General features: G+C 39.7%; 1 protein-coding gene across 1 annotated transcript; it reads right to left on the bottom strand.

Annotated features, from left to right (window-relative positions):
- Window positions 1-2,906: 2,906 nt before the first annotated feature.
- On the bottom strand, window positions 2,907-15,927 carry KLHL31 (kelch like family member 31). Its single transcript, XM_015821219.1, has 3 exons — window positions 15,902-15,927; window positions 9,212-10,415; window positions 2,907-3,820 (listed from the first exon to the last, which is right to left on the bottom strand). Exons 2-3 carry the CDS (start codon window positions 10,381-10,383, stop codon window positions 3,088-3,090), a joined length of 1,905 nt encoding a protein of 634 aa, XP_015676705.1. The 5' UTR covers window positions 10,384-10,415; window positions 15,902-15,927; the 3' UTR covers window positions 2,907-3,087.
- Window positions 15,928-16,211: the final 284 nt, after the last annotated feature.

Raw genomic sequence — 16,211 nt, 5'->3', positions numbered from 1 at the left:
ATATCAGTGGTATATTACTGTTGAGTTCTAGGCAGGTGCCATTGCAGTTACAAGATATGGAGTGCCCCAGCTCTAATTAGACTTTGAAAAAACTGGTCCTGGCCAGTTGCATCAGGAATGGTAGAGCCATAGAAGATGCCTGCTAACTGGGATTATTGCATCGTTAGGTGGTGCCTTGCTGGAATCAGTTCACATCACATTTCTAGTCTAGCAACACCTGTGCTTTTTATTCTAGTTAAGGCTGATAACATTTGTGCATACTCAGATGTATATGAATTTCTGGTACATCTCGTTACTTCCCACCCAATCCCTGCCCACAAATATAAATAAACAAAGTCCCAAACAAATTGGGTTATTTTGCTTTTGCAGCTTGTAAAGAAATAGAAATTGTTCCTATTTTTACATTATTGATTTAAACTATGACAGACGCACACTGACAGGGCCATTCAAGTATCAAACAATAGTAACAGCACACCTTTCAGACTAATTTAGTTGTATCTTCATTCTTCTTCTTCCATACTATGTTATGTAAGCAATTCAAGTGAAAGCATTGGTAAATTAACATGAAGATTTTGGATCCCTGTCAGATATTCTAAACAATGCTATTAACTTATTGGACCAAATAATTTTCCCAATTTCAGCTTACTTGTGGTAAATTATTAGAGAAATACGTTAGACCAGTGGTTTTCAACCTTTTCTTCACCACGGACCCCTTTTAAATACCCTTTGTGGCCATGGACCATGGTCATGGACCACCAAGACTTAACTCAAGATTTAAGTCATAACATTTCTTCAATCCTTCGGTGACCCCCTGTGATAACATCATTCCCCCCAGGGGTCCGCGGATCATAGATTAAGAACCACTACGTTAGACTATGATAGGACAATTATAAAAAACAATATATAAACATTTCTTTTTGTTATGGATCAAATATGAAGCAATTGTTTGTCATTAAAAAAAATCTTGTTACATGGTATGATCAAGACAAATTTAAGTGCACACTTACCTGGAAGTAAAGACCATTAAACTCAATCAAAGTTGCAATTTTATGCATGTTTGTTTAAAAAGAAGCTCCATTAAGCCCAATGGCGCTTATTTTTAAAGAGGCATTAGAGAAATGAAACTATCAGAATACAATTCAGAAATATTAAGATCAACAGAAATTTGGGACAGTGCACATTTAAGACCTTTCATGAACAGAAGGGCTTCTTTTTGTAAAATGGTGGGAGGCAATTCATTCCTGTTAATGCATCCTCAGACTTTTTCCAGAGAGTTGTAAATGTTTTTGGAACAGAATTGGGCTGGGAGTACAAGATGTATAAGGAGCAAAGTGAAAGGAAAGACTTATTGAGGCACATGCTTACATGACAGTCCTCACATACTGTGTTTTGCATAGATGGCTGTTTTGGAATTTAGATCCAGTTGTCACATGCTAAGCCTTTGTTTAACCATGTTTTATTGAATAAAGCACAGTTGGCTGGATTTGTAGAACTCGATAAGACAAAATTAAATACATTATGGTTTAGTGCAGTGCATGAAACCTGATGTACTATTTCTTTACTGTAACTTTCTAACCATCTGGGGCTAGCCTTATATATGCATATATGCCATGCCAGATGATATTGAGTACCATGAAGAAGCCTTGATGCTATGTCAGCAAGTGTCCCCACCATCTTAGCTTTGAACTGCCTGCCTGACATTTCCTGATGTGTATGTGTGTGATATGTTAATATTTTTTTTAAGTGACTCAATTTATGTAGAGTGAAGGAAAGCTAAGCCACCACCTTTTCTCTGGCATCTTTATTTTATTCCACACAACATGCATGAGTTGAAGAAACCGTGTGAGGTTGAAGCAGCTGCACTGTGCAGCTATTCTTGCTTCCTGTTTAGGAAGAAAGTGAATTAAACCTTAAGCTAAATCCCCTCCCTTGCAAATTCAGATGACATATCATCTGACTTTTTGCAGACCTTGGGTAAGCATAACCACAGTTTCATAAGCCTAACCACAGGGTGAAATTTATCATTGCATGTAAACATTTCATTGATACGTTGACAGAGTCCCAGGCACTGCAGAAATATGACATAATTTTAGATTTTACTTATATCTACATTCCTCATATTTATAGAGTTAATCTATTTTCATGCCTTCTTATAGATTATAGGCAGATTCATATAATTCACTATATGTGATTTGCCTGTGATTTAGCATGTCATGGGAATTGAGCCACTAAGCTTTGTAAGCAATGATTTAGCTTACTTTGTGAGCTCAGCCAATTATGATTTATTCAGTAAACAACAATAAAGCAAAACACTGCATTCTGGAAATAAATCCTTATTTAAAATACTAATTGCTTCCTGCTAAGTCTCATTATTTTGTTTTATTCACAGAAGTTTGCAGAAGATTCCAATATAGATGTCTGTAAGAAGCCTGGATGACATCACTGGTGTCAATATGCAAATAATGTGAATTCTCTAATTGGCCTCAGTTGTATCTTTGATGCAAATTATATAATTCATGTCCCTTGCCCTATGATATTATGATGAGCATGATGTCATTTGCTCCCAACCTCAAATGCCCATGGACTTTAGAAATATTAGTCTTCCATTTGGTAATTCTGATATATTGCTCCGTCTTTTACCTTTACCCCTATGGAGGGAGACTTAGCTGAACTGTGCCTTCTGATCAGCCATACTTTGAGCCATGTGCTTGGAAACACTTAAGTTTTTCTAAATCGATTGCAGAATCTGAACAAGAGGTCCCACAGGAAGTAAGGTACTTTGTGATGATCAACGGATCAGAGGCCTTTGTCTTATGGTGCACATTATGGTGCATAAAATGTATTAGATTTTAAATTTCTTTGGTCATACCATGTGTTTTCAAATCCCATGAAAATTGGCCACTTTTTATTTTATAAAACTGAAACACATGCCAATAGCTTTTAACGCTTCTCTCCTCAATCCCTTCTGATAGGGACGCTTCTTAAAAGGGATTACAACCCAGTAGCGAGAAAGAAACATTTTAAAAATTTAGTATAGCTTTTTTAAATTTATAGCAGGGGGAGTGATTAATTAAAAAAAAGAAGAACTTAAATACTAACTGGTACTGAAGATACCGAGCTAGATCTCGATTCCCTGGTCTTAGTGTTGGGCATGGCAATGGTGCAGCATGACACTCCTACGGTGGCTTCAGGTAGCTCATCTTCATCGGTCCATTCATTAAGGTCAGGGTTGTAACACTGAATACATTTCTTGTATTTCTTTTCTATTTCATTCCAGCCTCCCACTAAGTAAATCCTTCCATTAAGAGTAGAAGCACCAGCAGTGCTCACACCAGCGGGAAGAGGAGCAACATAATTCCACTGGCCAGAATATGGACTATAACACTCGACAGGAAGCACATCAACTCTTTCCCCTCGCCCTCCCAGTTGGGACCCTCCCATGATGTAGACCTTTTCCCTTAGGGCAATGGCACAGTGCCATCCTCTCGGGGTGCTAAGGCTGGCCTTGTCTTGCCAGCTGTCACTAGCGGGGTCATACATGCAAACCGAATGGGAGTAAGCATTATTGATATAGCCTCCTGTGACCAAGATCCTACCATCTACTACTGCACTAGCATGGCAGCACCTGGGCATCTCCAGTGGAGACTTCAGCTGCCACTGGTTAATTGCAGGGACATAACATTCAACCGAAGAGAGACACCCTTCAGAATTGCGACCCCCGACTGCAAAAAGGAGACCGTTGAACATATTCAGACTAAAATGAGTGCGCTTTTGATTCATATTGGCCAGATGTATCCAAGTGTTGAAGCGAGGATCATACCTGAAAAAAAATAAGGAAGTATTAATGTCGGAGGACACGTGGAGGAGGGAGGACTCGAGACTTCCCCACTTAGAAACAGCTGCGCAGGTGGAGAGGACGGCTCACTGCATGACACAGCATAACATAGGAGCTCCGAACTTAAGCTCTCAGGGCTGCTTGACGGTAGAGGGTGGCGAGCGAGGGCTTTCTAATGGAGAGTGGAAGCACCTCCCCCCGTGCGCTATTCACACTGACGAAAGGGAAAAGGGGATCGTGTTTACTGCTTTACAGCTGAAGTTAAATGATACGCAGGGAGGTGAGGAGAGGAAGCAAATGGAGGAAATATGCAAGCAACCCCCACAAACAGCACATACTGACACGTTCATGTCATTAGGATTACATAGGATTGGAGAGGGGGGTGAGGGAAAGGGTTATATAGAGGCATCCAATTGTTTTGATGATGTTCCTAAAGATGGTCTTCCAATGATACGATGGCAAGGGAGACCTTCTGATAAACTGGAGGAAGGTGCTTCTGTGTCAGAACCCCATATGGATAAATGGGACGGTGGGAAGGATGATTTTCAGCAAGGGAAGACGATGAACTGTAAAAGACACTCCATCCGAGATGAGAGGAAACATCTAGAGAATGATTATAAGCCTAATGAGGCGAAACGTCCCCACGGTGGTTTGACACGGAAATGCAGCACAAATAAGGATAGAAGGATAATTAAAGGGGTTAATGAGGATGTTACAATGATTGGTTATCATGGCCCTGTCACGAGATCTAGGGCCCGGATGCAGGCGTTGGCTTATTTATAAATGCTTTTCCCATTGATTAACTTTGTGCCCTGAGGATGTCGGAAGGATCCGACGAAAGCTTGGCCCCTATGATTGTATGCTTTTAAAAGTTTTTAAGGTTTTTACTAAACTTTTAATTGTTTTATATTCTCCTGGTGTTCGCATTTTTATTTTGTATCATGGATATTCCCAGGAGTCATTCGTTTGTCTTCTATGTTATTTGCAACCATATATATATATATATATATATATATATATATATATATATATATATATATATAATTTCTGAGAATCCTTAATGGACTTTTGCTGACTAGGATTGAATGTTGAGGCTTTAACAAACTGTTTATAGATAAGAGATGAGGTAATGGGAAGATAGTACTGTATTTTCAGAGAAGGTAATACATTACTAACATTGTTTGTACTTGCTGGATGAAGGGGGAAATTATTTCTTTATATATTTCTTTTCTTTTGCTTTACAGTACTATATTCATTCTTTTTCATTCTTTTATATTTTTATTTGGATTAGCTTTTTATCTTTGTAATTGTAATTTTAATAAAAAAATATTATTTTAAAAAACGCAGCTAGGAAAACTGCACGGACTTGTTTCTGTACACCAAGGGTCAGAATTGATCTGAGGGACCATAAAAACAATGACGGATATTTTTGAAAGTAACAGTTGAGTCCGTTACAGGTCTGTCCTAACAGACCAACCTGGATAAGAGAAAACTATTCCAAAAATGTATAATGCTTGTTTTTCTAAGTCTGCATTCTTTATTCAGAACAGGAAAAAAAAACTTCTAAAATGCTTATGAATAATTACTAAAACATTACCAATTGTTATGGAAACGTAGAAAAGGAGAACTTTTGCACTAGCTTTTCTATCACTCCTCTTACAGAGTTCCTTCTAGAAAATTAGATGGGAATTTTCAAAAGATGTGAAGCTAATAAATGAAAAGTTTCAATGATATCAGTCAGCTACAGCATATTGAAGGAAGGAGGTCCTAAAGTATAACCCATTTCAAATCAGTTCTTAGCATTACATCTCAAAACTCAAAGCAAAATTGTGGGACACTTTCTACCATTCTATGGAGTGAGGCGTCCTGCTTCTTATAGATTTTTAGTGTGCTGCACAGATATGTTTTTAGAAAGTTCCTTATGCCTGGACAATCTACTCTTTAGTCAGGAAGACGTACATAGACTGGCAGTTCCTCAGTACATGTCAGAGACCAGAACTTGAATGTTCTGCATGTAAGGCCAAACTTCTATTCCTGGGATATAATTCTCCCCCAAATTTAAATGTGATTTCAGGCTGTGTATAATTAGGACGTGGTGAAGAGAAAAACTAACCATATATGATTTGGCATACATGGTGGATAGTACATGCCTTCTTTGCTGCAAGACATATGTGGGGAAACGGAACATATTCATCTTTCCATTCCGTAAGTATTAAGCAGCATAATATATTTCTAGCACTGAAACTAAGTCATCTTGGCTGACTCTAGAAATTATTCTGAGTAATTTGGAAAAAGAATGGAACATTATAATAACTAGTGTGTTGTAATAAGTTAATACAGTGGACTAAAATGCTGATGCTCTGATGAAGCTCACAAGATACTCTGGGCTGATCATTATCACTCAGCTTCTCAGGATCAAATGAGGATAAAATCTTGAAAGGGTAAATTGTGTGCACGATCCTCAGCTCTTTAGAATAATGTTTAGACAAGAAATGCAGATGTCTGCAGTCAAAAATATATTAATTATATTTATGTCTTCCTTCTAAAATGGAAATGTTCTCAAGTGATCTGGCAAATCCTTTCACAGCAAATATATCCTCTGTTACACTCTCCTCTTAGCTTTTTTCTTCCTTTACCAGGATAGTCATGGAAAAAAGGAAATACTGGCATGTAAGGTTACTGCCAAAAAGAAGTCCTAGAAGTTGTCCAATTGTTCTGGATGTTCCAGAAAACAAGGAGGGCTACATAAAGTTCTTTCCTGTTTCAAACAAGTGAAAGAGTCACTAAGAATTCCATAACAGGACATAAACCACATACTTTTGCCCTAATAGACGGAAGGATAATGTTGGTAAAAATGGGATAATTTTTATCAAGAAAATTATGCAGATGAAAATTACTATCCTCAAATTGCAATCTGAATCACTCATATTTTGTTTTTAATTAAAAAAGAAACAGATTAAAATAATGGAATCCTGTTGTCTCAGGGAAAGATAGCAACAGCAGACTTATACACTGTTTCATAGTGCTTTACGGCACTCTTTGAGAAATTTACAGTGTCAGCTTTTCCCCCCCAGCAATCTGGGTCCTCCTTTTACTGACCTTGGAAGGATGTAAGGCTGAGTCAATCTTGAGCCAGTCAGAATCGAACTGTTGGCAGTCAACAGAGTTAGCCTGCAATATTGCATTCTAACCACTGCATCATTACGGCTCTTATAACATAATGGTAACTATGCCTCTCAATCATCAACTGTATTTGAGGGGAGGAAATTAGTGGATCTGAATATTTATGTATTTTTCTTTTTTTTAGTATATGTGGAACAAAACATAATTTGATTTAATGTAAATTGAATTAACATTAATTACATAAACTGCTTAATATGATTGCTCTCCAAATATTTATTAATTTATTAATTTCCGACAGTCACATTCTGTCACTGACCCCTGATTCTCAGAGGAACTCCAGGAGATGAAGCATCAGAAGAGATGCTAGAATATCACTGGAGAAGACAAACTAATCTGACTCAAGATAGGTAAGAGCCTTTGTTACCCTACAGTGATAAGAGTGAGAAAAAAAATACTTATTCTTCTGCTCCTATTGCATCTACAGAGGATTATTTGAGGCATGTATTGGACAAAGATACTTGGATTTACTTTGAATTGGACTCTAGTTGTGTAAGTCTGGTACTGTTGATTGAGATACACTCTGGCAAAAGACAGGGAAGAGGGCTCTGGAAGTCACAAATTATCTAAATCTATTAGATTTCAGGCCTGGATAGAATGCCAAAGCAGCACTGCTTTTGTTTGTTGATAACTAATTTTAGGGCCAGGATGGGAGCATCAGGGTGCTGCTCGAACTCTCAGTGGTCTTTGGTAACATTGATCATGATATTCTTCACCATTAGCTCAGCAGGTTGAAAGTGAGAGGCACAGGTTACAGTGGTTTTCCTTCTTGTAGGGTTGGTTTCACGTTAATTGAGATAGGGAATGGGAATGTCACAGCTTAGTCCTGAGCCTTTGCCTCAGAGCTTGATTGTCTTCCTAACCCTGTTTAATATCTGTCACCATGGGATTAAGTGTCATCAGTACATTGATGAAACCCAGTGATAAAGCTCAATCCTTGCCACCCAAGTGATACTGTTGAAATTCTCTCAGTGTCTGGAAGTTGTAAGGGTCTGGATGGGGAAGAACAGGCTCAGAAAACCATAGTAAGACTGAGTGAGTGGGATCATCTGGGTCCAGAAAGTTTCTATCTTCATTTCTAGAGATGGTCCCAAGTATGCCTAATAGAACCAGTGTACAACTTGCACAAATCGATCTTGTGCACAAAATCGGGATTGCGAGTTCTCCTCACGATCACCTCTACCCTTGTGTGGCTACATAGACTGCTACTTCACTAGTTGCACTGATTACCAGTAGGCTTCTGGATGCAAATCAAGTTGCTGGCATAGGGTTTAGTTATTTGCAAGACTGCCTTTCTCTAATTATTTCTGCCTATTCATTAAGATCTGACCTGGTCGGCATATTCTGGGTCTTGACATATAAGCAGTGCTAACTGGTGAGACACAGGAGATGTGTCTTCTCTATTACTGCACCTGTCTTATGTAACAACATCCCCTTGCATGCCCAACACCCCAGATCCAAATGGCTCTGACTTTCCTTCTAAAAGGCTCTGCCCCTTAGACCCTGGCTTGGGAGTTTCTATGCCTGTAATTTTTTTCAATTTTGAAAATTGCCTCTTGTCAATAATACATAATAATGTAATGTAATGTGGTTTTTAATACTGTACAGTCTCCCGGGGCATATTGATTGGGCAACTTTATGAAATTGATCAAACATAATATAATATAGTGGAATTTATTTTTTAAAATAGAATTCAGGAATTTGCTTCCAAGGTTGAAGTGAGGTAGGGCAGCTGCATGTGATCTCAGACTGCCTTGCCCCAAGCACAAAGAGGATCTGCAGATTTCTCCATGAAAAATAAGATGCAAAATCATACCTCTTAGCAAAGCACTATTTTAGCACTAATAGCACTATTTTTATATGTGTAACCCCAGAAAAGAAAAGAGAGAGAAAAAGGCTTCTCATCCGACTGCAGGATAACTTCTCTGACCTGGTGGTGTCCAGATGTGTTGGATAATAATTCCCCGCCCCCTTTGCTGACGTGCTAATCATAATTGTAATCCAATCCACTAGGAGGTTGCCAGGTTGAGAAAAATAATTTTAAAGCAATGAACCAAATTAATTTGCTATTTCTTGGAACTATATATTTTCTCTTCCCCCCCGCCCTCCCCGCCACATATATACATATATTTCTCCTTCTTTTTCTGGAGCTGTCAGCTCTGTGCTATGTCTCTACTGCTATATATAATCAGTTACCTGCAAAAATTGCTGACTGCATGCTTTGCTTGATTTCTGGCATCGTTCTGGTCTTCGCCACCTGCCACATAGAGAAATCCATCCATCACGATGACACACTGGTTGAAGCTTTTGGCAGGCATCTCTGTAAGTCTTTTCCACCCATTGTCGGGATCTCTGTATAAAATGTCTCTGCTAAGAGATTTTTCTGTTAAAGCTGGACGTCCCCCGACTGTAACTAGGACTCGTAATCCTCCTCGAATCCTGGTTCTTCTTGACTGTAGAGTATTCTGGTGGTAAGGAAGTAAGTGGTAATTCATGGCATCTACCAGAAGTCTATGGCAATCTGTGTCTAGCATCATTCTTGGTACAGTCTGAACATAATTCACCAGGTCCTGAGCAGAGATGGTACCAAACCGAATGTTGCTCAAAAGATCTGCAGCATACTTAGTTCTTTTTTGGTCAAATTCCAGCCATCTCATTGCAATCTGGAATGCAATAAGTTCAGAAGGCAACTGCAAGTCATCATCTGCAAGAAGTTCGTTAATCTGGTCAAAAGTAAGCTTTAAGAAGTTATCTGATTCTGAAAACTCAATGAAATTGTCTCTAATGAATTTCTGTGATGCTTCCTTAGCAGTTTTCAGTCCATATGTCTCTGCAATGTTGGCAATATACATACAATTCTCCACATTGATTTCTTGCATCAGAAAGTCACTGCACATCTTCACAAGGGTGTGTATCTGAAGATAAATGGCTGTGGAGATAATACTACCTATAGTATACAGGGATAGTGTAAGTTTTCCAGTATAGGCGTACGCAATCACAGTGGCTAGGCCTAGTGGGGATACATCATTGAGGTCCACTCTTTGAGTTGATGGATCTTTCTTTAGGATGTTATGGAAATAATCACTGCATGATGCCATCACCACCTTGTGGACATCAAAGGACTTGGTTTTGGTACCAATTATTAAATCACAGAGAAAATTTTCCAGCCTCATCCTACACAAACCTTCCAAGAGGTTGGGACTATAGAAAGCATCAGAAACTTCTGTGGAAACACAACTGAAGCCATTGCCTCCTTCCAGGAAGGTATTCAATCCATTGAGCTTGCTGAGAGGCCCATCCTCCACTATAATGGTTAACTCATTGATATCCGCCTTGTTCTTTTTGACATTCTTCTTCTTGGGCGCCATGACTGCAATATAATATCACAGCCAGGATCTTGCTAAAAAAAACCCAGAACAAGGAGAAAAAAAACACAATAATTTGTACACCCATATTTAAACATCTTACTAAAATTGATCCCAAAGTTTTCTTATAATCTGTAAGCGTACCTCAAAGAAATGAAATATAAACGAGCAGGAGGATAATTAACACTTTAACAACATATCTGCAGCATTTGGTTGGTATGTCTGTGTGGTTAATTATCACTCGGTAAATGATAGTTTGTATCCCTCTTCAGATGGTATGTCTGGATAAGAGAGCATTTTTGCACCCCAGTCACTCCAGTCTCCCGAGATCCCAATCCTGAATGCTGAAATGGATTTTTATTCAATTTAACTTTAATATAAATATAAATATAAATATAAATAGATCCTCTTGGCTGTTAATCTAAGTAACCTTACTAATAACCCAGCCTCAAATCCCATAGAGTTAATCCATTAAAATGAACATGCACAGAATTCCCTCCTTTTGCAACAGAAAAACAAAGGTGGGTAGGTCAGGGGAATGTGAAGCCAGAGACTCTTGATCCAGAACCCTTCACACATGTTTACACACCTGTTCAGCTATAAGGGTTAAAAAGGACTAACAACTCATGTAAAATTTATAATACTTATTCAACTGCACATTTCACTGAATAGATGACCTTTGCAAATTAATATTTTCCAAGTTAGTCTTCACTTCAGATTAATTTGGATAGGCAAATCAGATCAGACTCCCATACAGTCCTAATTTATTTGAAAAAAAAAAAACCCACTGAACTAAACTACAACTCCATTCCAAATCGCCAGAGCCAGCTCGGTGTAGTGAAGGTGCTGGCCTACAAACCAGGAGCCTGTGAGTTCCTGTACCTCCTTAGGCATGTGACTTTGGGCCAGTAACACTCTCTCAGCCCAACCTATCTCATAGGTTGAAAAAAATAGGAGGAAGGTTTATTAGGCATGTTTGTTGCCTTGAGTTGATCAAATATTTTTTAAAAGAATGAAAACCTAACAACAACAACAACAGCAATAATATGCACGTTTGTTCATTAAAAAGCTATCCTTATCTTTCATCTAAAAGGACAGATGGCTCCTCTCCCTTCTTGATTGAAGCCTCCAGGGATGGAATTATTTTCCTCCAAAACATTGCTATTTGGATAAAGACTTTGCAACAGGTGAGAAAAGGGTAAATTGATATTCTAGTTGCTTTGGACTTCAATTCCTATCAGTTCTAGAAAGCATAACCAATGGTGAAGAATTCTGGAGGCTATAGTTTGAGAAAGAATATGATTGAGATGTATAAAACCATAGGAGGCACTAGGATCAAGGTTCATCCAGTGAAGCTGATTGTAAAGATGTTGATCTGACCAGCAGGGTTATTCTTAGGTTTGAAGAACTAGACGAAACTGGTTAATTGCCTTTTGAATAAACATTGTATGGGATTCATTAACAGGCCTTGATGACTATGTTTATAGTTAAATGGATCGTTCTACTTGAAGCAATAGAGGAATTGGTTCTCCATTTTAGAAGAGCTGCTTGTCCTAGAATAACCTAGTTAATTTTCCATTGTGTTGTGTTCCATTACAAGCATCTTCTGAGTAGATGTCATTCTATTATTAAGTCTTGCTCTTGTGCAAATGGCATTTTTATGTTTCTATCCTATGCCCTCATATCTGGATATGTATTAACATTTTGTTTGGTTGCTACATGAGCATTGTTTTAAGCAGAAAGGTAGAATAGTAATTAATAGATAAAATCTATGCCTGAGATTAGATATATTAGAAATGTATATAATATATGTAATCCTGAGTTGTCTTGAATACGGGTTCAGGCTTATACAGCTATAGCTTAAATGACTCCCAGAACTCTGGTTTAATAGACGAATAATAACTTTTTCAATTTTGCATCCTCTGAAATAAAACATTTGGGGTATAATATGTTCAAATTATTTCTGTAACTCAGTGGTTCTCAACCTTTTTAATGCCGCGACCCCCAACCGGTCGTAAGTCGAGGACTAAACCGGTCGTAAGTCGAGGACTAAACCAGTCTTAAGTCGAGGACTACCCAACCGGTCGTAAGTCGAGGACTTCCCCTGCCTGGGAGCGCCGCACATGCGTGGTTCCGCCCCCTGCGCCGGCCGAGGCTTAGCTGGCAAGCGGCAGAGACGGAGCAGGCCGACCACCAGCTGGCCCAGCTCAAGGGAGGTAAGGCACCCACCGGAAAAGGGGAAAAAAATGGCGGACAGCCTTGCTTGGCGACCCCCGTGAAATGGTCGATCAACCCCAAATGGGGTCGCGACCCATAGGTTGAGAACTGCTGCTGTAACTGATAAGCTAAGTTAGGTTTATGGTGTAAAATGCTAGTGTTAAGCTATCAGTTTCCTAAGATGTCTGTTGATTTTATCTAATTTCTTATTTTGATCAGCTTTAATGATTAGCTGCTTTTTTTCAACTGCTTAGGACTCATTAATTGCAGAATAACAGAATAATAGAGTTGGAAGGGACCTTGGAGATCTTCTAGTCCAACTCCCTGCTGAAGCAGGAGACCCTATACCAGACATGTCAAACTCATGACATCGCGCAACGTATTGGGACAGTTTTGCCATTGCCGGCAATGGGTTGGGCGCAACTTCTGCGTGACTCATCCGGCCCATGGGCCTGCAGTTTGACACCCCTGCCCTATACCATTTCAGATAAAGGGCTGTCCAATCTCTTTGTGAAAAGCACCTATAATTTCTGGAGGCAAGCTGTTCCACTAATCAATTGTTCTCACTGTCAGAAAATTTCTCCTTAGTTCTAGGTTGCTTCTCTTTGATAACTTTCCATCCTTTTCAGTGGTTCTCAACCTTTTTAATGCCGCGACCCCAACCGGTCGTAAGTCGAGGACTAAACCGGTCGTAAGTCAAGGACTAAACCGGTCGTAAATTGAGGACTAAACCGGTCGTAAGTCGAGGACTACCCAGCCGGTCGTAAGTCGAGGACTTTCCCTGCCCGGGAGCGCCACGCATGTGTGGTTCCGCCCCCTGCGCCGGCCGAGGTGTAGCTGGCAAGCGGCAGAGACGGAGCAGGCCGACCACCAGCTGGCCCAGCCCAAGGGAGGTAAGGCACCCGCCGGAAAAGGGGAAAAAAATGGCGGACAAAAAAAATGGCGGACAAAAAAAATGGCGGACAGCCTTGCTTGGTGACCCCCGTGAAATGGTCGATCGACCCCAAATGGGGTCCCGACCCACAGGTTGAGAACCACTGCTTTACTTCTTGTCTTGCCCTCAGGTGGATATAACAATAAACTTTTCATTCTTACCCCTTTTTTGTTTCATTGTCCTTGAATATTTTGTTAACTAACTCAAATGCCAACAACAGTGAAACAGTATTATAAAATTAAACTCAGATTTCTTGGTGATGGAAATGTTGGCATGAGAATTTGGGGAACTGATCCAAGCTTTTGAAGGATGCTCAGTTTCAGGAAGACTGATTTATACTCATTTCTAATTGCTATTATAAGCAACATCTTGAAATAGTTTACAATAAAAATAATTAAAATATAAACATATTTTCCAACTTGCCATAAAATATAATGTTGATGGATGTTACTCAGATTTTTTATTTTAAATGGGCCAATGTTTCCAGCGGAATTTTCTATGCCATAGTGAGAAGCACAAAAAACTTCACTCAAAAAGCAGCCATCATCTCCCCACCAGACAAACCATTATGTAAACCCTAGGAAACCAAATATCCAGACTCTAGAATCTGCTCTTTTTCATTTTGGTGTTCAGTCAGTTAGAGACTGAAACACCTGCCTGTGATGTCCTACAGGAAGTTGCAAAGCTTTTGGAACCAGGACTGGGTTCAAATCTCCATTCAGCTATGAATTGCCCTGAATGATCTCAGGCCGATCATTCTCGACAATCAAAACTAGCCCATTCCAGAGAAAGGACAAGAAATATAATAATAATAGTAAAGTTGGAAGGGACCTTGGGGGTCATCTAGTCCAACCCCCTGCTCAGGCAGGAAACCCTATACCATTTCGGACAAATGGCTGTCCAGTCTCTTCTTAAAAACCTCCAGTGTTGGCGCATTCTGGAGGCAGGTTGTTCCACTGGTTAATTGTTCTCACTGTCAGGAAGTTTCTCCTTAGTTCTAGGTTGCTTCTCTCCTTGATTAGTTTCCACCCGTTGCTTCTTGTCCTGCCTTCAGGTGCTTTGGAGAATAGCTTGACTCCCTCTTCTTTGTGGCAGCCCCTGAAATATTGGAACACTGGTATCATGTCACCCCTCGTCCTTCTCTTCGTTAAACTAGACATACCCAATTCCAGCAACCGTTCTCCTTGAGGAAATCTTGGAGTTCGATAAGCACCAAATAAATGAATTAAATAACTGGTGAAATATAAAAGCAAATAGCACTGAAGTACCTAAGTGAGCGCCTACATGTTGCCAGGAGGCATGGTGCCAAAGTGGTAAAGATAAACTAGTTACCTCATTTCCTGCAAAGCAATCTCCTAACGCAGCATTTCTCTCTTGTCAAGGATTTCACACTTAAGTCTTCAAACATGCCCCGCTCGGCATTTTATCTCTCGGAAAGTTAAACTCCTTTGGGAGAATATAGCTGCTCTCATAACGCCTCCCAAGGAACAGCCATCCATGCGTAAGGGGGGAGAGAGCTATCTGTGCTCAAAGTGTCAAAGTTGCTTGCATGCCAGAAGGCTCCGAGACCCCCCTCCCCAAGCATTACCAAAGCAGTGGGTCAGCTGCTCCTTCCCCCCCCCTTAGGCCCCTCCCCAGCCACATTCTTCAGGCTGCATCTGTTGAAACCCGTCAGGGCTATTTCCAAGAATAGCCATGCTCCCTGGCCTTCAAATGACTTGCCATTTTAAGACACGCTCAGTTTAAAATGTCTGTCTTTCTTCAGGACAGAATTTTTTTTTTTCTTGCCCAGGTACTTAACACGAGGGATAAGTTTCCTGCTTAATTAAAAAAGAAGTTAAAGTTAGATTAAATCACTCTGATAAGATGAAATACTTAAACGTACATTTGGATAGTGTGCATTTAAATTTCCTCTCCTGTTTCGCTAAGCCGGTATTCCTTTAGACGTTAAAATATCCCCACCTTATTTTACTTCAACAACACATCAAAGAAATTATTACCCTCACTTAAAGAAAACCAAAGTGAATAATATTTTTCAAAGGTAGCCTTTCATTGATTAAGGCATGACATGCTCCTGGGGACAAGTGCTGGTCTTTTGAAATCCATCAGCCAAAGGAGAGGAGTTTCATCCATCAAATTAAATTGCACACACTCTGTAGGAAGAAAGATAATTACAGAAAAACTATCTCTAACTTGATTTATTAGGGGCTCCTCATATCTATAGCCGATTGTATTCTCTTCATACTTTGGGGCTTCGTGTCAGATTCATGTCAAATGAGATTTGGGCTATAAACACAGGCAGGAAAAACCCCTCTTTATGAACGCAAATTAAAGCCAATCTCAAAAAGAATAGGATTAGGTTCTCCTTACCCTTTTTCAGGAAAGAAAGAGGCTTCCTGGGGTGTCCCAGCACAATATCAATGAGAATATCTTGTGAAAAGAAAAAAAGAGAAGGAAGAAGGAATGGAAGTCCTGCCTGGTTCTACCCAACTGAGGATTCTAGTGTGACCTGCTGCCACCGAGGAGAAGAGAGACTGGAGTTTGCGCTTTGGGGCACTTTAAAAATGACCCCTCCTCCCATCCCTCCCTGTCACCCGGAGCAGTTTATGTTTCCTGTGCCTGCCTGGTTTTGAATCTCAAGTAAATTTCACTGGGCTCCTTCATGGCAAATGAAGCAGAG

This window comes from Protobothrops mucrosquamatus, unplaced genomic scaffold, assembly GCF_001527695.2.
Source record: "Protobothrops mucrosquamatus isolate PMUCROS unplaced genomic scaffold, P.Mucros_1.0 scaffold1278, whole genome shotgun sequence".
Lineage (NCBI taxonomy): Eukaryota > Metazoa > Chordata > Lepidosauria > Squamata > Viperidae > Protobothrops > Protobothrops mucrosquamatus.
The sequence above is the reverse complement of the archived record's forward strand: the minus strand, read 5'-3'. Positions and strand labels throughout refer to the sequence as shown.